The 22,614-nt window shown below is 57.2% G+C and overlaps 3 protein-coding genes across 4 annotated transcripts; 1 reads left to right on the forward strand and 2 right to left on the reverse strand.

Moving 5' to 3' along the window:
• Positions 1-1,260: 1,260 nt before the first annotated feature.
• Positions 1,261-17,541, forward strand: NECAB3 (N-terminal EF-hand calcium binding protein 3). 2 transcript variants are annotated; one of them, XM_042931212.1, is made up of 13 exons: positions 1,261-1,431; positions 3,389-3,413; positions 4,914-5,022; positions 6,018-6,043; positions 6,263-6,360; positions 14,252-14,388; positions 14,649-14,767; positions 14,873-14,952; positions 15,076-15,129; positions 15,644-15,756; positions 15,926-16,003; positions 16,513-16,604; positions 16,694-17,541. In XM_042931212.1, exons 1-13 carry the CDS (start codon positions 1,315-1,317, stop codon positions 16,720-16,722), a joined length of 1,077 nt encoding a protein of 358 aa, XP_042787146.1. In that variant the 5' UTR covers positions 1,261-1,314; the 3' UTR covers positions 16,723-17,541. The 2 variants fall into 2 exon arrangements, with proteins under 2 accessions (XP_042787146.1, XP_042787147.1); XM_042931213.1 differs by lacking the exon at positions 15,926-16,003.
• On the reverse strand, positions 7,455-9,610 carry ACTL10 (actin like 10). The gene is made up of 3 exons (XM_042930047.1): positions 9,559-9,610; positions 9,226-9,296; positions 7,455-8,842 (listed from the first exon to the last, which is right to left on the reverse strand). The coding sequence occupies exons 1-3, from the start codon at positions 9,608-9,610 to the stop codon at positions 7,559-7,561; spliced, it is 1,407 nt and encodes a 468-aa protein (XP_042785981.1). The 3' UTR covers positions 7,455-7,558.
• On the reverse strand, positions 11,400-12,791 carry CA3H20orf144 (chromosome A3 C20orf144 homolog). The gene is made up of 2 exons (XM_042931214.1): positions 12,572-12,791; positions 11,400-11,850 (listed from the first exon to the last, which is right to left on the reverse strand). The coding sequence occupies exons 1-2, from the start codon at positions 12,698-12,700 to the stop codon at positions 11,440-11,442; spliced, it is 540 nt and encodes a 179-aa protein (XP_042787148.1). The 5' UTR covers positions 12,701-12,791; the 3' UTR covers positions 11,400-11,439.
• Positions 17,542-22,614: the final 5,073 nt, after the last annotated feature.

Raw genomic sequence — 22,614 nt, forward strand, 5'->3', positions numbered from 1 at the left:
CTTCATCACCATTTTTGTCCTAACTTAAAAACTGATCCAGTGAAGTGGTAAGTGAACTCCCCTCCCTTTCCCAGTCCCAGAGAGGCCACTCTGATTGCTGTGTTCCTTCCAGATGTTTCTGGGCATTTATAAATATGGAACAAATAATTACAACAGGCTGATTATGTGTCAGGTTCTTTCAGGTTCTGGGGACACATTCCCTGCCCTCATGGGACTCTTGGGATCTGTTGGAAGAGACTTACACAAATGGGAAAATCAGAGGGTTTCCTGGAAGAAGTGATGCTTGAGCTGAGAGCTGTAGGATAGTTACCTGAGGAGGAAAATAAGAACCCACTTAGCAGACAGGGCATTGTGGTCAAAGGCCCCAGGGCAGGAGAGAGAGGGGCACAGAGGACCTCAGAGAAACCAGTGTGGAGTTCTGATGTGAGGGCTAGAGTGGAGAGAAGTTCAGTGTTGGGGTTTATTCAGGGGACAAGGACTCACTCGTGAGCCTGAGATAGCAGTGACATACCCTGTTTTATATTTTAAAAGCTCCCTTTTGCTGCTGTGTGTTGGATGAACTGCAGAGGGGCCAGAATGGCAGGGGGGAGGGTAAAAAGGACCGAGTTGAGTTTGAAAGGGGAGGGGAGGGTGACTGGGAGGCGATCCACACGGATCTGTTTAACCCTTAGGTGAGCTTTCTCTGAGCCAGGTCCTATTTTAAGCCCTTTACAGTCAGTGAGTCCCCACAACAATCCTATATGGTATCTACTATTACCCCCATTTTGCAGAAAAGGATACAGACGCTCAGCTGAAGTCCCTTGCAGGTCTTACCCACAAGGTGTCAGTCTGTTCTGCAGTTTGCTTTGCCGACCCTACAGTGGTGTGGGACCTGCCCTCGGTGCCCCCGCCCCGCGCAGCCCTCTGTTCTGTTGCTGGCTGTGTAGTACTCCCAAGCAGACCGTCACTTGTCATTTACACAGCAGTCCCTGCTGACCGTGAGCCCTCGGGTTGTTCCTTACTCCACAGTTGCCAACCCTCCGGGGGCCTCTGGTAACAGCTGCAGAGGGGAAAGGTGTTGGGAGTTCTACGTTGTGCAGCTCTTGCCTACCTGGAGGCTGGAGTTTGCCTTTCCAGTCGGGAAGGCGAGGCCCTAGAGAGGGGCGGGCGGGGAGGGGGGCCTCCGCGGCCAGCGGGGCAGGGGGTGGAGCCGCGGGGGGCGGGGCCCCGGGCGTCCGCGCCGGCGCCGATGGGCGGGCGTCCCCCGGAGTCCGAGGCGGCGGCGTCCAGAACCCGGAGCCGCAGCCCAGCCGGAGCCGAGTGGGTGGCGGCGCCATGGCGTGCGCGGGGCTGCTCACCGTGTGCCTGATCCGGCCGCCCGCGCCCGAGCCCCGGCGGTCCCCCGCGCCCGTGCCTGCCGCCGGGCCCGCCGGACACGCGCTCTTCCAGGACGTGAGTGGGGAGCGGGCAGGGGGCGAAGGCTCTCTAGCCCTGGGGTTGTCAGTCTCTCCAGGTCTGTCTGCTCTCTCCCTGTGTCTCGCTGGGCTCTCAGTCTTTCGCTGTCTCTCCTTACCCCCGTCTCTGCATCTCTCAGTCTCTTTTTCTGTCAGTGTCTCTCTCTCTCTCCAGGTCTGTTTGGGGCCCTGCTTCTGTCTCTGGGTCTCTGCCTCTCACCATCTCTCTCTGACCCTGCTGTCTCCATTCTCCCTTATCTTTGTCTCCGTTCTCAGTCTCTCACTCTCCTTATCTCCTGGTTTGGTGTCACTGCCCCTGCTGCCCCCCCCCCCCCCCCCCGCCCCTAGTCCACCCCATGGGGATGATGCAGTGGGGGCTGTCAACACTTGATCACAGGAGCAGTCCCCTCTATGGCAATCCCAGGCTGGGCTGACCCAGTCAGGGGAGGCTGGAAGAATAAACAGCCCCCCAGACTGCTGATCCAGGGCTGATCCCAGAGTCCCATAGATCTGACCCAGGGGCCATGGAGTCCCATAGTTCGTCAGGACTGCCCACAGTGGTCTGTACCTCCCTCCTGTGTGTGGCAGGTGGCCCTGCAGCGCCCCCAGGGGCACCAACTAAGGGCAGCCTAGCCAGGCCTCAGTCACTGCCTCAGGCCCCTTCCTCCCCTAGTGCTCAGCCCCATCCTGGCCCATTCACTACCCCCCGCTCTCAGCTTCAGAGGTCTCTGCCTGTGGGAAAGACGGAAAGACGGCACTCCTGTCCACTCCCCGCTGCCCCCAGTGACTCAGCACCTTGACCGCAGTCCTGGATTGAAGGAATCTGTCCATCCCGCTTCCCAGATGGAAAAACCAAGGCCGGAGGAGTTAGAAACATGTCCACAATCACACAGAGGCAGAGGCTTGTTTGAGTGTGGCCCCAGGTGCCCTCATTCACAGCATAGCACCCCTTCTTGCCATCTCCATCTGCCCCAGCCAGGCCACACTGGGCTGCTGTGTGACCCGAGACAGTGGCAGACCTCTGAGTCAGGCTTCTGGCTAGGGGTTAGATTCATCCCAATGCTTCACTGACCCAGAGGTAACAGCTGGAGAGGAGTGGCATTCAGGACATGGAGTTGTTAAGGGTTCTTTGTCCAGACTTTGGCCGGCCCCTCCTTGCCAGGTGTGCTGGTCTCCCATTTGCTGGGCTGCTTTGGATGACCTGGGAGTCTCTGGTCCCTGATCATGACTTGACTCTGTCCCTTTCTGCCTCTGTTGCCCTTCATCTCTGCTTCTCTGTAAATACAGTCTGTCCACCCTTGCTTTCTGCCACTCCCACTCCCCTTTGCACATGTGTGTGCGTGTACACACACACGCGCGCGTGCGAGCCTGCCCAAGGCCTTCACACTGAATCAGCCTCATAAGAAGCCCTGGCCCTGGAATGGTTAACCCCAGACACCCACAAAGAAAGGACTAGCCACTGTTTGCATATCAGGGTCTTAAGCACACAGGGAAAGAGCCTTGAGTGGGCAGAGTCTGGGATGGACCATGGCCATGCTGCAGAGTTAAGGGGTTCAGGTCTGGGACAAGTAGTGCCCAGGAACTTGGCCCATTTCCCCACCTTCTTCAAGCTGGGACTGTGGCAAGGGCTCATACCTCAGACAGAACCCAGGGTAGCCTCTGGGTGTGGGAGGTGGGGGTGCTGGAAGCTGGTGTGGAGCACCCCCTGTGGGGCCAGGACCTGCAGGAAATGTGAGCAAGTGGTGAGACCTGCCGTGTGATCTTCCTGTGCTCCCCTTGTTGGAAAGCCTCCCACAGGGCTGATCTGGGCAGGGGTTTAGGACCAGGCTGGGCAAGAGGAAAGGCAAGGTTGTGGGGGGGTAGGCTGGCCAGCTGGGGCCCTGATGAGCTGGGTGGGGGCATCCTGCCTCCTAGGCGGCACTCACAGCTCCCGTCTGTGCCTCTTTGTCCTCCAGGTTTTCCGCAGAGCAGACAAGAATGGTGAGTGTGCCTTCCCTTGAGTCTACAGTGTGGGGAGGGGTGGGGGCCATCAAGGAGGCTCAGGGGAGTGTCACGGGTTTGGGAGCACAGTCTAGAATGGAGAAAAATCTTGGGAAGACCCAAATCAGGAGAATCAGTCAAGCCGTCCTTCCCAGAGGGGGTGCCATTTGGAATTCAGTTTGGCAGGATGGAGAGTGGAGGGAATGTGGTTTAGCCAGAGGCTGGAGGTGGGGGCATACTCTCCCACAATGCCCCGGGCACAGGTATGGATAACTCTTCTACATGATTTCATGTTGTCCTCACAACCAACAGCTAGATGGGAATTCTTCATCCCATTTTACAGACTAAGGAGCACAGGCCCAGAGAGGTGAAGCAGGTTGCTTGAAGTCACACAGCCTTTAAGTGGTGGGTCTTGAATCCAGGTCTGTGTGATGCTTGGTTCCAAGCTTCCTGCGTAAGGGGCTTGGAAAGGTTGGGTGATGGAGATGAGGCTGTGGGGGATTGTGCTGTTAGATCTTTAAAGGGCTCAGTAACTTCCCATATGACCAACCACCTGGACCCAGGGAAGGCTTGCACAGGATGCTGCTGGGTCCAGGGAATCAGCTTCCCCTGCTCTGGGTCCTGGGCAGTCTCAGACCCTGGTTTGGGAAAACCTTGAAAGCTAAAGCAGGAGCCCTCAAGGGAGCCCACGATCAAGTTGCTGCCCACAACTTGGAGCAGCCCACTGTGTCCTGATTGGCCAGGTGAGGGTCTGAGCTGAGGCAGCCGGTCAGCCTTGGCCTTACTTCCATCTGGGGTCTTCAGACCCTTTGGTGTTTCAGCCTCCTGGAGACAGGATCGTGTCCCAACCCATTGATCAGCCAGCACACATTTGGATCATAGCACTCTGTCTGGGGAGGCTCAGACCACCCCACCCCCCCAGCTCTGCTCCCCCAACCCCATCTGCTTAGAGACCTTACAGGCAAATTCCCGGTGTCTTTGGCCATCCCCCTGGTGCTCTTAGACTATTCCATAGCCGCTGTGAAGAGAAGGGCATTCCCTCCTGAGCCTGCCAGCCTGCGGCTTCTTGCAGGGGCTCCAACTCTTAGGAAGATCTCATCTGCCTCCTGGTGGCTTCTCTGTGAAGGGTGTGGATACAGAGCAGCCTGGAGCCAGGCTTGGCGGGCAGAGACTGAGCCCCCAAGTCCTCCGAGTGATGTCTAGGTTCTGCCATGACCTGGCCGTGTCCCAGGCTTTCCATTTGCTTCTTCATTTGGCAAGCATTTATTGAGTCCCTATGCAATGCCATGTGTGTGCTGCCTTGTCCTTTGGGTGCCTGAAGAGTGGGCCCTGTTGCCTTAAGTGAGCACCCCTGGAGACTCTTTTGTCCCCAACAGCCAAGTCCCCGCAAGCTCAGAATTCCATTCCACCTGGCCAAGTAGCTTTAGGAGGTCTGAAGCTGGTGGCAGGGGTGCAGCCAGGGGTCAGGGATACCAGCTCTGCTCTCTGCTCCCACCCCAGATGATGGTAAGCTCTCATTTGAGGAGTTCCAGAATTACTTTGCTGATGGGGTTCTCAGCCCTGGGGAGCTGCGGGAACTGTTCAGCGGCATTGATGGGCCCTCCACTGAGTGAGTACGAGAACGGGTGGGTGAGCTGGATGTAGATGTGAAGCTAGGCTCTCCCAGCCCCACGGTGTCCCCTGCCTCCTTATGGAGGATGGGGGGTTGCATAGGGAGAGAGGTGCTAGGGCTTGATGACAGCTTTACCCGCCCACTCACTCCCTCCCTGGCTCCAGCCTTGTCCATCACACTCCTTCCAGCTGGGACCCCAAAATAGCCCGGTCTGAGTCACCAGCCGTGGTTCAGCCCACAGGTGTCCCCCCACCCCCCTCCCCATTCCCGCTTCCTGCAGGGACAAGGGGATGCCTGAGGATAGCTGGGCCTCACCTGCTTCCACGCATCGATGCAGGTTCATGAACACGCACATAACTCCCCATGTGTGCTCCCACATCTACGGGCCTTAGCAGGAGTCTGCATGCTTCCCTCCCCATGCTTCCTCATATGGGTGCATACACATACACAGCTGTCCCTCCCTCTCCCCCAACATCTCCTTAGAATAAATTTCAAACTCTGGGTCAGCGTTCAAGGCTTCCATGCCCTTCCCTACTCTGAGGCTTGGGCTGGACCTTTTATTTGCAATGTTGCCACCTCCCCACCACCAGACACTCTGATCAAATTCCTTGTCCTTGCAGGCCTAACTTAAGCACCCTCCTTCTGGAAGTCCTCCCTAACCTACCAAGTAATACCCCAGGCCTTCTCTGAACTTCCCCGGACCTGGTTTTCCCTTCCCAGCTCTGATTATACTCCTCTCTGGCCTGTGTCCACATTTCTCTCCCTGGTCCTGAGATCCCCTTGGAGGCCAAGAGTGGGTCTGAATTTTTGCCCTCAGTAATACCCTTGCTGCCCCCATTGGCCCACTGAGCAGCTTAAATTGGGTGGAGGCAGAAGCAGCCTCCTCATCAGGCTGAGCTGGGGTGGGCAGTGGGAGGAACATTGGCTTCAAAGTCTCAGGTCACCAAGCTTAAGTCTGTGGGACTGAAGCGTGCCTCCTCTTTTTCCTGCAGCAATTTGGAAACGGAGAAACTGTGTGGTGAGTAGGTCCACAGGAGCTCTGGTCTCCTGGCGCCCCTGGGCAGGTGGGCGTGATGTTCCTTGGAGGCTGTTCCTTCTCTCCTAATGGAACAAGATGGGCTTGCCTCAGGATATGAGGCCTGGTTGGCTGTTGAGGAATCCCAGGTTGGGTAAATGAGGCCGCGTAGCAGGAGTAGGGCGTGGTCTGGGAACCTTTGAGCACCTTCTCTGCCTGCAGACTATTTCTCAGAACACCTGGGTGTCTACCAGCCTGTGCTGGCCGCACTGGAGTCACTGAACTGTGCCGTGCTCACTGCCATGGACACCACCAAGCTGGTGAGTGGAGGGGTTGATGGTGGAGGGCCTGGAATGAGGGCAGGGTGTCTGCTGTCCTATGGGAGCCTCTACTGTCATGGCTCAGGGCTGTGAAGCTAGAGGCTTGGGTTCTCTCCCACATTCTGGCTGTGTACCTTTATCTCTCTGGGCCTCAGTTTTCTCATCTGTAAACTGGGGATGATAATAGAGCTTACCTCCAGACATTTGATGTGACAGAGAAATGAGAATGAAAGGAGGGATTTTTGCCTTTCGTGTTCTCTATTCCCAGCACCCAGAGCTGTGCCTGGCACACAGCAGCCACTTGCTACCTGGAGCTCCTGCTGCTGCTGTTTTTATTATTGGCCAGACCTAACTATTGTGGGGTATCAAGCCCAGGACCCAGCAGGGATGGGCTGGGAGGTGGGCATACTCACACACAGCCACAGGCCCATGCTGGTGTGTGGAACCCGGTGGGGCAGGGCCTGGCCTGAGGACACGTGTAAGGCAGGCAGGCATGTAGCACCCAAGTGTTTGTATGCATGCGTGGCCACATGTGCATACAAGCACAAACAGTGCTCACAGCCAGGGCTCTAGGCTCTTGGAGAGCGACTTCAAAAACACAAGCCACCCCTCCCTTTGTATGTTTCTTTTAAGAAATGTCTCCACCTCCCTTTGTCCCATAGCTCTTAATAAGGAGGCAAGGAGGGAACAGTCAGGATTGTGTGTGACCCCATATTTACAGAAGGGGAAACTGAGGCCTTCAGTGAGTCAATGATCAGCTAAGGACAGGGCTTCCTTTTCTGGTTGCTTCTCCATGGGTTTTAGTAGGTTTTCTGCTGTTGAGGCTTGGCATAGGATGGGAATCCAAATGGTACATGATGAGCAGTTGATGTGTTGTGATAATTTCCATATCTGTGGCCTGGACACAAGTGGGAGTGTTAGCTTCCTTGTTGCCATGGAAACGGGGCCCTGGGGGTAGGCACCTGGACTGACTGGCACTGGTTATGGTAGATCCAAACTGCAGGTCAAAGTGAGGGTCCTTGGGATCTTGACCACCTCCTCCTGGCTCAGTAAGGGGTAGGAGTGACCCATCAGCACATGATGACTCTGCCACCTCCAATCACTTGAGACTTTTATTTGGCACTCAATGCCTCTGATAAAGCTATAGCTCAGCCCACCGTGTCCCTCATGTGGCACCTCCCCTCCAGTCCAACATGACTCAGTTGAACACTTCGTGCACCAGCCTGGAGCCACACTCCTGGTACATGGCCCGAGTTATCCAGCGCTGTTGGAAGGAACGCAAGGAGGCCACCATGGAGCCACCTGTCCACACTGCTGTGCCACGCCCAGGCTTGGCCACCAGATGAGGCCGCAGTGCCCCATAGCCGTGCCTCCGGCACTGCGCCTCTAGCTCCATTTCCAGGCGCTCAGTGAAGCCAGGGAAAAGCGTGGAACCACCGGCCAGCACCACGGTATTGGCCAGCCGCGTCCTTAGAGTCGCAGGGACCCTCTGCAGTGCCTGGAAGGCCAGTGCAGGCAGTCCTGGCTCGGCCTGGCCTAGCAGACTCGGCTGGAAGATGGGTTCCGGGCAGCGGAAGCGCTCGCTGCTGAGGCAGACAGAGCACCCGTTGCCTAAACAGAAACTGACCGGATGGTGGCGGTCAGAGTTATGAAGGTCACCCTCAAAGTCCAGCGACACATAGCAGCAGCGCTTCTTGAGCTGTGTGATGGCCTTACGGGGCAAGGCCCGCAGCGATGGATCAGGGCACGTTGCCACCAGCAAGTCCCGCAGGTAGCGCGACAGGGTGCTCCCTGCGATGTCCAGCCGGAAGGTGGCCTCGTGCCACGAGTGGCCCGCATAGACGGGTGTGGCGTGGCACACGCCTGCACCTGCCTCTACGGCCAGCCCGCTGAACGCGCCAGTGGAACAGAGCGCCAACAACGCCGTGCTGGCCATGTGGCACGCAGGCACCACCAGGGCCTCGAACAGCAGCTCGGCCACCTTCTCGCGGCTCGCGGGCGGCGCCGACGGCGAGTCACTCACTAGCACGGGCCACTGCTCCGGGCACACCCGCAGGCCGCCCACCAGCAGGCGCTCCCACAGCCCCTCCAGTGCCTCCCAGTCCACCACCACGCCGTGCTTGATGGGGTGCGCCCGTTCCACGCCGCCCGCCAGCCCGCAGCCGGGTGCGCGGGTACACACCGGCCGGTCCCAGGTGGGCACCAGGCTGGAGCTCTTCAGCATCAGGCGGGGCTGGCGCTCGCCCCCGAAGCCCGCCTTGATGAAGCCCGAGCCCTGGTCTACCACCACCGCCACGCGGCCCAGCGAGGGCGGCCGACGGACCCGGCGGCTCCCGGACCTCCCGGACACCGACGCCAGGGCGCCACTCCCGGCTCGACCCCGCCCTTCGCCAGAGGCCCGGCCCCCGGCCTCACTGGAGGCCCGCCTTTCAGCTCTTGGCTCGGGCCCCAGGCCTAAGTCTTGGCCTTTCTGGTTACAGAACTAGCGCCCTCGATTCTTGGCTCCGGCCTCTGGTCCTGAGCTCCCACTCTTCCGGCCAGACTGGACGTCTCTTTTCAGCTCTTGGCTCTGCCCACAGGCCCGAGCACCCGCCACTAATTTGAGTGTCAGTCTCCACTCCTGCGGGCTCCGGCCGCTTTTGGCCCTCTTTGCCCTCCTGTGGCTCAAGGCTCAAGACCCACCTTGCACCAGGCCCACCCCTCTGAGGACGCGCCTCCGCTATGTGGCTCCGCCCCCTCAGTCCTGGTGGACGTAGACGTTGAGAGGGCCTCGTTCAATCCTTCTAGATGAGAAGCCTCTGGGAGCAGCAGGGCTCTAACAATGTTGGGGCCTTGTGGCAGTGTCCTCCGGACATATATCCTTACTTGGGTACCCAGGAGTCCAGCCCAGTCCTTGAGCCCCAGAAGGTCTCCTGGCACCTCTCTCTTGGCCTTGACTTAAGGTAAGAGGGGGTGGTCAGAGAAGGAAGGAAAAGAACTCGGATTGGACTCATTGTGACCTCAGTCCTGAGGACCTGCTGTATTCCACAGACCTCTCCCATGAAAACTCCCTGGACCCATCCTCTCTCCTGAGACAGGGCCAAGAGCAGTGATTTTGGCATCAGGGGATCTGGCCTCAGCTGTCCAGCACAACCAGAATGCTTCAGATTATCCGATGTACTCTGGCCGATGTGCAGCAGTCCCCTCCCCGCTCCCCACCTTCCTTCATGCTGAAGGGAAAGCTCTTAATCACGGATCTGTAGCCACTCATAGGATCTATGTGAGCTCAGCCCTGAGGGGCCCAGGCAGCCCACATAGGGACACTGCCTCCAGGGGCTTCCATGTATGGACTCCAGTGGACCCAAGGAGTTTGTGACTCAGTTCTGAAGATGACTCACTGTGCCCCCCTGAGCAAGTCCTAATCTCTCTCTGGGCTCACCTTCTTCCTCCAGAACGCACTAATAATCCTCACATAGGAAAAAGGCCATTTCTAGTCTCTGCAGAGTCTATTATTCTCTTTAGGACCATTTCGGTTGCAAGTAGAAGACCTACTCAACTGAGCTTAAGCTAAAATAGGGATTTGATTACAAGGATCTTGTAGGCCTTATGGACGCCAAGAACAAAGATGAAATCAGGTTTCAGGAACAGACTGGACGCAGGGCCTAGCTGCAGGATGTGTACAGGCTCTGCATTGTTTTATTCTTCTGAAGACTGGCTTCAGCCCATGCATGCTCACATAGAAAACAGTCTCTCACATCTCCTGAATTACAGTCCCAGGAAAGAGGCTGATAGGACCAGCCTAGGCCAATCACGTATGGCCAGGATGTGTGGCCACATTGAAGGACATGGTTACCTTGATTGTAACCACAGGGATGGCAAGAAAGGGTATGTTTTTATAAGCATTTGGGGAGATGCCGTGGGTCATGCAACCTCCAGCCTGAAGCAGGGGATACGGAAGGGATGTCGATTGTGTTGACACTAACGGAAGTGCATCTGTAGCAGAAGCCGGGCCTGTGTCTTTAATGAGCTGGGACCTTCACCCCCTGCTGCATCTGTCCCCTTTGGGACATTCTGAGGTGGTCACCAGTGGAAGGCTGGCTACAGGTTCAGTAGGGCTGGGGCAGCACTCAGGTCTGGAGCTGGGTTTGGGGCCCAGGAAAATGAGAAGCAGCTGGGTCTTTCTCACAGATAACATGCCAGGCCTCTCCTGGGTGGATTAGGGAGGTGAACCTTGCATTGGAGACCACAGTGGCAATATAGCCAGAGCAAGGGTGAGGATATGAGTCACTCAGAAGCCCTAGAGGGAAGGACTAAGGCTGGGGGCTGAGCTTGCATTTGACAACAATAAGTTTGGGCGTTTCCCTCTGGGCTTTGGAGAAATCAGTGGGAGCTTAGGAGCAGAGCCAACTGTCCTACAGACAGCTAAGTGGTTTGGAAGAAGTCTCTGACTGCAATGTGGGGAAGGGGATGGCACAAGGTAGGGTGAGGGACAAGTGATGAGGTGGCTTGGGGGTTACCAAGCAGAGTGGGGTAGGAGTGAGGGGTCAGAAGCCCCCAGACCCCAGCCCCTCCTCCTGGGTGCTCTCACAGGCAGAATGTGAGTCTCAGGCCCCAGCCCAGCTGACCGTGGGACCCTCACAGTTTTTTCCAGGATGGTGGTGTCTGTTGCCTCCGCCCCCTGCCTAAGAAGGACTTGTGGATGTTGAGGACTCTTGAAGATGTTAGGTTTCGGCTGGAGGCAGGTCCCTCCTCCTAGCGTGCCCACACCGGGGTTTGCCCAAACTCATCTCCCTTGGGCCTGCAAACCTGAAGGTCTGACCCGGGCCTGGAGCTGGAGGAGGAGGAGGGAAACAGCTTCCCTCCACTGTGGCAGGGTGTCCCTCCCCACCTGGGGGCAGGGGTTCTGACGCTTGGGACACAAGGAAGGAGAAGGCTCGGTTTTGGCGCCAAGCCATTGCCGTTGCTCGGCCCTCAGTCCTACCGTTTCATCCGCGTCTCGCTCTGGGCCCGGTTACCCCCGCCCAGCTCTGCGCCTCCTCAGACAGAGCCAGCAGGCGCCAGGGGTGCTATGCGCTCTTTATTGGGCCACGGGCCGGGCGCTCAGGGCCGCGAGCGAGGGCAGCGGCGCCGCTTGCGCGGCTGCTCCTCGGCGGGGTCGGCCTCGCGGTTCGCCTGAACGTCGGTCAGCAGGCGCGAGTAGAGCCGCTGCCAGCCCTGCGCGACCTTGGCCCCGCCCCCCAGTCCGGGCGCGCCGGCCGCGCAGCGCCCCTCCTGCAGCCGCGCGTCCAGCAGCAGCAGCAGGACCAAGATCGTCTTCAGGTCTCGCGCGCGTGCGCCCTCGCGCCGATCAGCACAGTCACCCGCTCCTCGCAGCGTGGGCGCCGCCGCCGGGGAGCCCACGGGGGCGCCCGTCGCGTCCTCGCCTGGACGCCCGGGCTGCGCGCCTGAGCCCGCCGCCACGTCGGATAGCTGCTGCTGCTTGTCCAAGGGGAAAAGCAGCACGATCTTGGCCTGGGGCGGGGCGGGAGCGTGAGGGGGAAGAGCGTACAGCGCCTTCTTCTTGAGGATCCTCACCCACCCAGATCCAGTCTCCCAAGACTCTGCCCCCTTTACATTTCCAGGACTCCCGCTCTCCTCCCGTGCTCGGGGGCGGGAGTGGGTCTCTCCCGGTGCCATTGCCCAGGACACCTGCCTTCCCTCTGGAAACGTTCACCCACCGTAGCTGACCTCCTCAGACTTGCACCGTCTGCGATTGTGGGATCTTTGCCTGCCCTCCCAGCCTTAGTAGCGGGACTCTCACCCACCCGGACCCCCTCCAGGGCCTCTGCCCACTCGAAGAAGGGGAAAAGTAGCATGTTTTGAGGCTGGGAGCTGGAAAGGGGGCATAAAGGAGCTCCCTGTGCCCATAGCCCCTGCGGTACCAACTAAGGCTGATTCACCACGCAGAACCCTCTACTTCTCTGTGGGGAGTTGGGAGAATCCCTTCCGGCCCACCCTCCTGGATTCCCGTCTCCTAATTTCTCCTGGTTGCTTGAATCCCTGCCCTCCCTCTGGGCTTTTAGGACCCAACCACACCACGTGGGTTCCTGGGACTGCCATCTTCAGAGGGGTTATCCAAGCCCTTCCATGCGCCTCGGACTTATGCCCACAAGGCCTAGAATCCCAGCATCCCCTCCTGCCTGCCTGTTCAAGTTCCCCTGACTCCCACCTGCCCTAACACCCTGGCACTCACGTTTGGCTTCTTCCGCTTGAGATGGCTGAAGAACTGCTGTTTCCACCCAGCCTTGTCCATGTCAGGTGGCCTCTCCCTGCAGGCCTGCTTGGGCACTTTGGTTCTCTTGTGAGAACTGTTGTTTCCCATGGCAGGGCTGGTCACCACTGGAGGCCACAGCCCATGCTGCCTCTGCCCTGCCCTCTGGCTGGGGGAGGGGCACTCTTGTCCCCACTCTATCCTGGGGAGGCCACATTGTGACCTCATAGGTCAACCTCACCAGCTGTAGGCTCTAAGCTCCTCCTCCCAGAACTCACAGGCGAATCTTGGCTCCATTTACTCTGGCTGTGACTTCCGGCCTTGGTTTCTCAGCTGTAAAACTGGGCTGATAATCACAAATAAGGCAATGCTTGTAAGGCGCTTAGTGGTGAGTAGAGACGAATTTTTGTGGTCCCGGTTTGAATTCTGGCTCTGCCACTAACTAATTGTGTGATCTTGGCCCAAGGTAATTAATTGCTCCAGGCCTCAGTCTTCTCATCTACAAAATGGGGTCCATTATGGTTTTTATAAGTTGTTATGAGGATTAAATGAAATTCTGCTTGGAACAGGGCATGGCACAGAGTGGGTGCTTGTGGCAGCTGGGTTTTTTGGTTGCAAGCAACAGAGACTCGATCGACCATCTTAAGCACTCAAAAGGGAATTTATTGGAAGGATTTCAGAGAGCTCAGAGCATGGCCAGGAAGTCTGGAGAACGAGGCTTGGAGACAGGGCAGAAACCACTGGCCTAAGAGTGAGAGCACCTGGCCCCCATTCTGTTCCTGCCTCCCTGCTCATGAGCCTGGCCCAGCAGGGCCCATCTGATGGCTGAGCAGAGGCAGGTCATGGAAAGAAATGAAGCCCCTGATGGATGTTGCCTCTGGAGCCCTTTGTGGAGGGTGGGCAAGCACCTGGACTTTGGCTTCTCAGGACTCCCATCCTGGGCTGTGTCCTATGTAGGAATTAGTTCACTGAAGTTTTTCAACCGCTCGGTGAGACGGCTATTATCCTCCCTGTTCTCTAGGTGAGGAAACTAAGGCACAAGGAGGCGAAGGTAGTTGGAGAGTCTCTGAGCATCTCAAATGGGCAGTGTAGGGACTGGCCTGTCGGCCTTGTCTCTCTGCCCACATTGGGAGGGGCTGAGTGGAGGCTAGTGATGTAGGAATCAGTGCTATGTGTATAAGGACAGTGGCCTGGCTGTTTTGTATCTGCAGCTCCTAGTAGAAGTTAAGTATTTGTTGCATGGATGAGTGCATGAATGAATGCATGCATAGATCATGAGTTTAGGGCCAACTGGTGAGCATGGGGCCACATCACACCATCATTTTGCCTCATGCCTTCGGATGCCATGTGACCTGCCTTACACCCCCCTCTCTCCCCCCGCTGCCACCAGCCTGGCTAAAGGTGGTGGCCCAACAGGGAAGGGGCCTTAGGGCCCAGAAAATGGCAGATGCCTCCCTGTAAAGGTGGCCTTACACCTCCCAGAAAGGGAGGCCAGGCCCTGCTCCCAGTCCCAGAACTGTCCTGCTCTGGTTGCACGCTCTCTGCTCTTCATGCTGTCCTATTGCTTGGATGGGCAAGGGTAGGGGAGCAGGACAGTGGCTCCCCATTCAGAAATATATGCTTGGGGCCAGGGTATGTTGAGCATGCTCCCTCTGCCCCCAGGAATATGAGCGGGCCTCCAAGGTGGACCAGTTTGTGACCCGCTTCCTACTGCGGGAGACGGTGAGCCAGCTACAAGCCCTGCAGAGTTCGCTGGAAGGGGCGTCAGATACCCTGGAGGCCCAGGCCCGTGGCCCACGGTACGTGAGGTGCCCTGCTGGTCATTGTCTCCACATTCCAGGGCCCTCAGCTTTCATCACATTCCGCAGCTCCAGCATCCCAGAGCCCATTATTCTTGTTCTCGGACAGGGAGGCCAAGAAGGGGTGAGAGGGAGCGGCTGGCTGGGCCTCAGTGTCCCAGGAAGCCTGTCTTGCTCCACCCAGGCCCAGCCCTGTGCAGGGGCCCCAGTCCTTGGCCTGTGGGTCTGGGAGCAATGGGCTGACCCTCCACTTCTCTTAGGTCAGATGAAGACAGCGAGGAGGTACAGAGCAGGCCCCATGGCTGCCGGAGGGCAGGGCGCAGGGCCCCGCGGAGCGTCAGTCGGTCACCCGCCTGGTCTCCTGGCTCCTCGGACACAGGTGCCCCTGGTGCCCACTCACCCACTGCCCCTCAGCTCATCCTGAGAGGCTTCCCAACCCGAGGGGGCCCATGCCTGACTTCCCCCCATGGGTGTCCCACCCCAGGGCAGAGCTCAGAAGCTGAGATGCAGTGGCGGCTCCAGGTCAACCGTCTCCAGGAGCTCATTGACCAGCTTGAGTGTAAGGTGAGTGACCAGGTGGCCAGTGCCCCAAGGGGGAGGTTCTTCCTGGAATCTACATAAGCCAGGCCTTGCCCACACTCTGTGTCCCCCACCGGGGGCCTTGCCCACACTCTGTGTCCCTCATAGGCCCCCCGGCTGGAACCCCTGCATGAAGAGGAGCTTACCAAGGGGCCTGACTCGGTGAGTCCAGGAGAGGGACAGGCAACTGGGTATTGGGCCAGGATGAGGTGCTCATCAAATGAGGGGTTTCACGGGGCCTGCTGCCCGCTTGGCCTCTGTGTTACACACATGCCCATTTCTCAGGCTTGGCCCAGCCCTCGTCCCCCAAGCCTGGCAGGTGCTGGGTTCTGGCCCTTGCTCTGTGACCCTGTAGAAATCACTGTGTCTCTCTGGGTATTAGTTCACTTCATCTGCGTTCCTGAAAGCTGGGTCTGGGGTGTGTGGGTGGAGGCTAGAGGGGGAAGTGGTGGCATGCTGCTGGAGGGAGGGACAGTGGCCGGATCAAGGCAATGATCTTGGCCATGAGGAGAGGCTGGAGGCAGGGATGCTGGGGGCCAGGTTGGGGCAGGAGCTTGACCTCACGGTAGGCGGGGCTAGTGCAAGTCAAGAAGGGCGGAGTCCTCCTGAAGGCCACAGCCAGTCCTTCCCCTGGGCCCTGCCTCGCCCCGGCTCACCAGGCTGCCTCTCTTGCCAGCACATCCTCCTGGCCCAGAGGCAGGTGCACGTGGCAGAGGAAGCCCTGCAGGATTTCCACCGTGCCCTGTGCTGCTATGTGGACTTCACAGGGGCCCAGAGCCGTTGCCTGCAGTGAGTCCCTAGCTGGCTAGTGGGCTGGCCAAGGTCACGGGAGGGGGGTGAGCAGGGCAAAGTGCTGGGGCTGGGCGTCCTTGGCCAAGGCTCCCGTCAGACACCCAGGCTGGGTGGGCAGTGGTGGTGGTAGCCTGGGCCTGGCCTGGCCATCTCTTTGGCCCCACAGTGTGTCTGCCCAGAAGATGCTGGACAATGCCTCTTTCACCCTATATGAGTTCTGGCAGGATGAGGCCTCCTGGAGAAGGTATGAATGGTATCTGAAAGCTAAAGTTTATTGAGTATGGGCCCTGGAGTGAGTCAGGCCTGGGTTCAAATCATCCTCTATTAATCACTGGCTGTGTGACCTCGGGAGAGTTACTCATCCACTCTGAGCCCCAGTGATCTTTCCAAAATGAGAGTCATAATAGGTCTACCCTTCTATGAGCCAAACGAGATGGTGTATGAAAAGCTGAGCACGATGGCAGGAACACAGTAGATGGCGGGCACTCAGTGAATACACACTGTTACCACCGTGCCACGGTCTATGCCAAGCACCCACGTATTATTTCACGTCATCCTCCCAGTGTCCCGGTACAGTAGGCACTATTGTCCCCATTTCACAGAGAGAGAACCGAGGCTCAGAGCCAATGTGAGGCAGGACCGGGATCTGAATCCAGACAGTAGGACAGGGTGGGGGTGGGGAGCTCTCAGCCATGTGGTCTTGCTCTCCGAGGGACCAGCTCCAGCCTCAGGTCACTCCACGGCCCTCCCCAGGCACCAGCAGTCCGCCTGCAGTAAGGCCTTCCAGCGCATCCTCATTGACCACCTGCGAGCTCCAGACACCCTCACCACTGTGTTCTTCCCAGGTATGCTGTGGCCCCCGACCCTGCTCTACAGCCCTATGGAGTGGCAGTGGGCCCCTGATGGCCTCTGACCCTCAACCTCTGACCCCTAGCCTCCTGGTGGATTATGAATAATAACTGAGCCTGACCTGCATAAGCCAAGGCCCTGGGGCCCTACCTGCCTCCTTCTGGAGCTTCTCGACTGGTCAACTCAGCACCAAGACCAAGGACGCTGCCACTCTTAGAACTGGGGCCGGGCTCTCAAAGGTCCCCCTGCCCCAGACCTAGCTGGCGGAGAGTCTCTCAGCCCAGGGATCAGGGACTGGGCTGCTCACTTTCTATTTATTTATCAGTGTATTTTATTGTTTGTAGCTTTGGCCTCTGAGGCATTCTGGCCTCTGCCTGGCTCAGGAAGCTTGGATTTGGTCACCTCTGTCCCAGCCTTGTGTGACACAGAGGAAGGAGGTCGCTTCCCTCTCTGGGTGGGCCTCGGGCTGTCTGGCTGCCTAGTGGGTACCCTGCTTTCTTCCTGCTGTCTTGGGGCCAGGCTTCTGCTCTTCCTCAGCCAGCAGCAGAACCAGGGCTGATGCTCAGGGACACCACCCCCACCCCCCCACCACCAAACCTCAACCCCTGAGGCTGGGCCGGATCCGTCTGCAGTGTGGGGTAAGGACCTGGGTGTCCCCATCACCCTCCTGGGTTAGCAGGCTTCCAACTCTTCCAGCACCCTTGGCTGCACCAGAGACCTCGGCAAGATCCTGGGTTGGTTTGCATGTCATTTGCATATATTTTGCATGTTCATGCCTACCCACACTCAGGGCACTATGGGAAGTCCCAAGGTGACCTTGCCAAGTAGCAATAATTTGGGCCCAGTGTCACCTGCTCCCCCCAGATACCTCCAAACCCCGACCCCCAGCCCAAGACCCCAGCACAGAGGCAATAAAGGCAGTGGTCACCTCTGGTGTTGTGTCCTCTCTCTCCCTCTGCAAGAAGTCCAGGCCCTGGGGTTGGTTTGCATCTCAGATGAGAGATTTAGGGCAGACAACCTATCCTTAGGAATCAGTCAGTTCCTATCTTGAGCTCCCTTGTGAACAGATGATGATGATGATGATAACTTAAATCACAGCTCGTCTCCGTTTCCTCAACTCAGGACCTTCTCAGGCTCACAAGCCCTGGTTCTTGGGCCTTGTCTGGGAATGGGAGTGGACTGGATTGGGTCTCTGCTCTCAACCCCCCGAAAGTCAGCTGGCCGTCCTAGCTTCACCACCACCCTCGTTGCCAACATGATGTGGTCTGAAGTTGGGGGCACAGAACCTTCTTGGAGTCCCAGATAGTGTAACTGCATGCCTGTGAGAAGTTCTGTCCCGACAGAACCTTCCTCCCCACGGCCCCCCTTCCAGACTGGGTTTGTCACCACCCATGTCACCTGACAGAATCAGGTGCAAAATGGCCAAGTTGGTCCATCCAGGCACCAGGGGGCCCTCCTCTGAGCCATCTGGGGAGAGGCGACTGCCACAGTCGTGGGTTCTAAAGGGGAGGCACTTGGCAACACAAGAGCAAAGGATGGCCTCTGACCTGGTCTGGAAGGTGTTGGGGTCAGGAGTCTTTAGGCCGGAAACACACGCTCAGGCCCTGAGGGGGAAGAGAGCTTGCCTCACGAACTGAAGGAAGCCCAGCAGGGGGCTGAGGTTGGGGTGAGGGGGCAGTGGGCTGAGGCGAAAGTGAGGAGGCGGCAGGGCCTCAAAGGTGCTTCATGCTGAGGAAGCTGTGGTAGGTTTTAAGCCGGGGGTGACTGGCCAGTGGGCTGACATGTCACCGGTGTTCCGAGTGCCCCAGTGGTGCCAGGAAGACAGCTCAGATGGACGTCCTGGCCCGGGACTCTAGGCAGGGTCTTCCCTGAGGTGTCTCCCCGTGAGGGGGTGCCACAGAGCTATGCCGCCGGCCCGGCCACCCGGGCCAAAGAGCCAGCACGGGGGTCCCTGGTGGCTCGCTGGCCGGCACCGTGCCGGGCTGTGCCCCGCCACACCTCTTCGCAGGCTCCGGGCGGTTCCTGGAGAGGGCAGCCAGCACCGGTGCCGCACTGCTCTGGGCGGCCTGAGGAGGCTTCGGTGTCCTGGTTAGACAAGAAGCCCATCCGGGAGGAAACAGTCCTGCTTTCTGTCCTAGGTTCTAATTGCTTCTGTTCCATTTCCTCCACATGAACAGCAACAGCAAACCCTCAACACTAAAAAACACTTCCCGTTGGCATCTTCGAATGATGATGCTGAAATCCTCAAGCTGACTTCTGTGAAGCGAGTGCCTCCGGAGGGTTTTCGCCCTTGCCCGCCTCACCTGGCGGTGGCCTTCCTCCTTTACGGGAGCCTGCAGGTGCTGGGGAGGGCGCTGCAGGTGGAGGGGAGCGGGCCGGTCCCGCAGGGTCGGGGGTGGCCTCCTGGGTGGTGTCCTGGCTTTCAGCAGGGGTCTCTGACAGGGGTGGTTGGGGAGGGAGAACGTGGCACACAAAGGGAGCAGAGGTGGAGCCATGGAGTGTAAGGGATTGGAGGTGAGGCAGGGGGCCCGACCAGAGGGAATTTGCACGATGGCCTGCAGGTAACAGGGCAGCCTGGAAGCCGTCAGAAGTGTCCGGTGGCTGTGGGGGCTGGACTGTAGACCCGACGCTGGAGTTAGAGCTTACAGGGAGAACAAAGTTCTCGGCAGCCTGCAGGGGCACAGAGGAGCTTGCCAAGCCTTTACGTCGTGTTTACTTACCTCTTGAGAGCCCACCTTCATCTCCATCCGGTAGTCACCCTAACCCCCAGCTCGTGTCCACCATCACCTCTGGCCTAGAAGACTGTGGCAGCCTCTTCACTGGGCTTCCCATCTGCATCCCCCCCGCCCCACCCCAAATCCATTCCATAAGAAAACAGACAAGGGGCTTTCAAAACATTGACGTGGGGACCACACCCCTGTGGCTAAGACCCTTCAGTGGCACCACACTGGCTTCAGCATCAAGATCAAGTTTGGTTACTTGAATTGGCATTCAAGACCCTTAGCAATCAGCCCCCTCTCCCACTCTGTGGAGCCTCCTCTCCCTAAAACACACACAAGCTGAGCTGGGCTATTTGTGACCTGTCACTCCCTCTTGGCCTCCCCCACACCCCTGCCCCTGTCCACCACAGAAACGCGCCTTAGCCTTTAAGTAGCAGGTCAAAGCCATCAGGTCTGGGTCACCTTTCCAGCCCTTGCCCTCAATGCCCTGCTCTTGGTGGCTCTTCATCTCATTTCAGCGGCCATTGGGCACCTGCTTTGTGGCAGGTGCTGGGGACGGTGAAATGCCCCGAGCTGGTGACAGCACCCAGGTCAAGGGCAGGCAGAACACTGAAGCTGGGAGAGCTCCTGGGTCCTTCCACCAGCTGCCATTCCCGCCCTTTCACCCACTCCCTGCACCTGCCTCCTCACCTCTCCCACCTGTGCCAGTGACTCACCTGTACACATTCAAACCTGTCCTGGCGACTGGGCCAGTGCCAGGCCAGGTGTGGGAGAGACAGCAACAGTCTAAATGGCTGTCATTGCTCTCCAGCTCTCAGAGGGAAACACACCAAGTCCCCTTACAGCCTCTGATGCGTCAAAACAAAGGACCTGAGAATTAAGTGGGCCTTCAGGAAGACACACACGGATACACACACACACACACACACACACACACACACTTTTCCAAAGCTCTACACCCAACATGGGGCTTGGACTCACTACCCCGGGATCAAGAATCGCATGCTCTACCAACTGAGGCAGCCAGGCGCCCCCAGGAAGTTATTCTCAAAACAAGTACATATGTAAGACACCATGCTCCAGGCAGGATACTGGGGCAAAGATGGATCCTCTCAAGGAAATCACATAGTGGCAGAGGGAGAAGCAGGCTATGAGAGCAGCCTCTGTTTACCGAGGGTCCTGGGCACCAGGCCCTGTGCTGGGACGACTCCCGTATCATCACATTTCACCTCACAGCAACTCAATGGTGTGGGCATCATTAGCATGCCCAATTTAAAGAGAAAGAAGAAAGCTCAGCTAGCAAACACTTTCCTCCAAGTCATAGCCGGACTTACTCCCTGGCACCAGTAGCTGCTTGCTGTCAAGCACGAACAAGGCTGAGGGAGATCCCAGGCATCCTTTAGCAATGGAAGCCAGCGCATGGCTGGAGGACAGTGGCACCTAGAACAAAGGAAGGAAGGAAGGAGGGCAAGGCTTGGGGTTGCAGGATGGCAGATGGGGCAGCAAGGAAGAGCCATGGGAGCACAGCGCAAGGTGGAGGGTTGACCTGGTGCGGGCTATTCAGGACCCAGCCATCCGAAGGTAGGTGGTGGTGGGGTTGATTTACTCACTTCTGAAACTCCCTAGGAGGCACCCAGATAATGTTAGACGAACTCATGGGGCGGAAAGGCAGAAAAGGGTGCAAAGGAGAAAGGAAAAGTTGCTGGGGTGTGCACCGGAGAGGAATCTGGCTTGCGGGCTCGAGGCAACAGAGGGAGCAAGTCAGGCTCTTTCCACAAGAGGGCGCCCAGCACCAAGACAGTGAAGCTCTCTTGGGGAATGGGGGAAGGGTCGGTGGGTGGTTTGTTGTGGGTTCCCCGCAACCCTCTTGGGAGGGAGGACAGCTGAGAGGATAAACCCAACTCGGGACCCTAAAAACCCAGCAGTAAGAAACCAGCACTGACAGGAAAGAGGAGTTCACATCGATGCAATTTGCTCATACTGAGGTCGAATCATCTCAGGCCAATTATTTCCCTTTTCATGCTGAGAAGTCAGTAGGCTCCTTGACTCCACGCTTGGTAAAATTTGAAAGGGCTCTCCACTCGACACGTTCCGGAAGGAACTTTTTCCTGTTTTCCATCTCCTTGTCTATGCTTCACCCGCTTTCAGATTCATCTACTATGCTGCCTGGTAGTGCAGGGTATTTACTCTGCAGTGGTCCTCTCCAGAATTTGATTTTCACATCTGCCTGTTATTTAGTCTCTTAGTTTGTGCTCACTTTTTTCCAGCACCATCTCTAGAGATTTCATAGTTACATTCTGTATCTGGTACTATTATCTGAAGTTCCTGGGGTCTAAATCAATTGTTTACTCTTCTTGCTGACTCTTGCTCATAGTGGCTCATTTCCTCGGATGTTCAGTAATTTTTTTGGACACTTTATAATTGGTTGCTATATTATGATTTATATTTTTGATATTGTTTTTTTCTCTAGAGAATTTTCATTTTTGCTTCTGTCAGACACCAGGAGATACCTGCAAGCTTAGAATTATCTTAATTCCTCAGCCCAGGAGTGCTTTGGCCTCAGGAGTATGAAAATCTGAACCTCAGCCCCAGGAGAGAGCAGACATGAGGAGTCTCTAGATTCTCATCCTTCAGACGGGCAGAGAGTTCTGCATAGTTCCCTTTGCAGATTTTTCCCTGCTTGCCTTTTCACTGAGGTCAAAGCCAGAGTGACCTGGGTGGACAGATTGGCCCCAGATCTGCTTCTGCATTTTGTAGAGGCTCAAAGCCCTTCAGAGCCTCACACTGCCCCTAGAGGCAATTAACCTCTCAGACTCCACCTTCTTGAAATTTCTCCTGACCCAAGGCAGTACAGGTTTCCTCTTTTGTGTTCAACTACCTCTGTGGTTTTGGTTTGCTGTACTCTTCTAATTTTTTGTCCTGGCTCTTGGGGATTCCCTAGACTTCCTCATCTGTGACCTCAGCAATGCAGCTAAAAGTCCATTCATTGGAATTTATCCAGCATCTGGTTTTTTTTTTTTTTTTTTTTAATGATAACGGCAATTTTTTAGACTATTTCTAAACTATCTCCAATAGTTATTTTACTGTACTATCACTGGAGTCCCGAGGGTCTCTTTTTCAGAGCTAAGGCAGGCTGTGGATCGCTGACTTGTCTACCAAATGTGCTTTTGTGCGAGGCTGGCAGTCACAAGGCTGAGATCCTGTTATTGTTCTAGGTGCCGGATTGCAGCGCTGGGCAGCTGCCAAGAGACTGGCAGTTGGCACCATCTGCGTGAAAGATCACGCA

This window comes from Panthera leo, chromosome A3, assembly GCF_018350215.1.
Source record: "Panthera leo isolate Ple1 chromosome A3, P.leo_Ple1_pat1.1, whole genome shotgun sequence".
NCBI lineage: Eukaryota > Metazoa > Chordata > Mammalia > Carnivora > Felidae > Panthera > Panthera leo.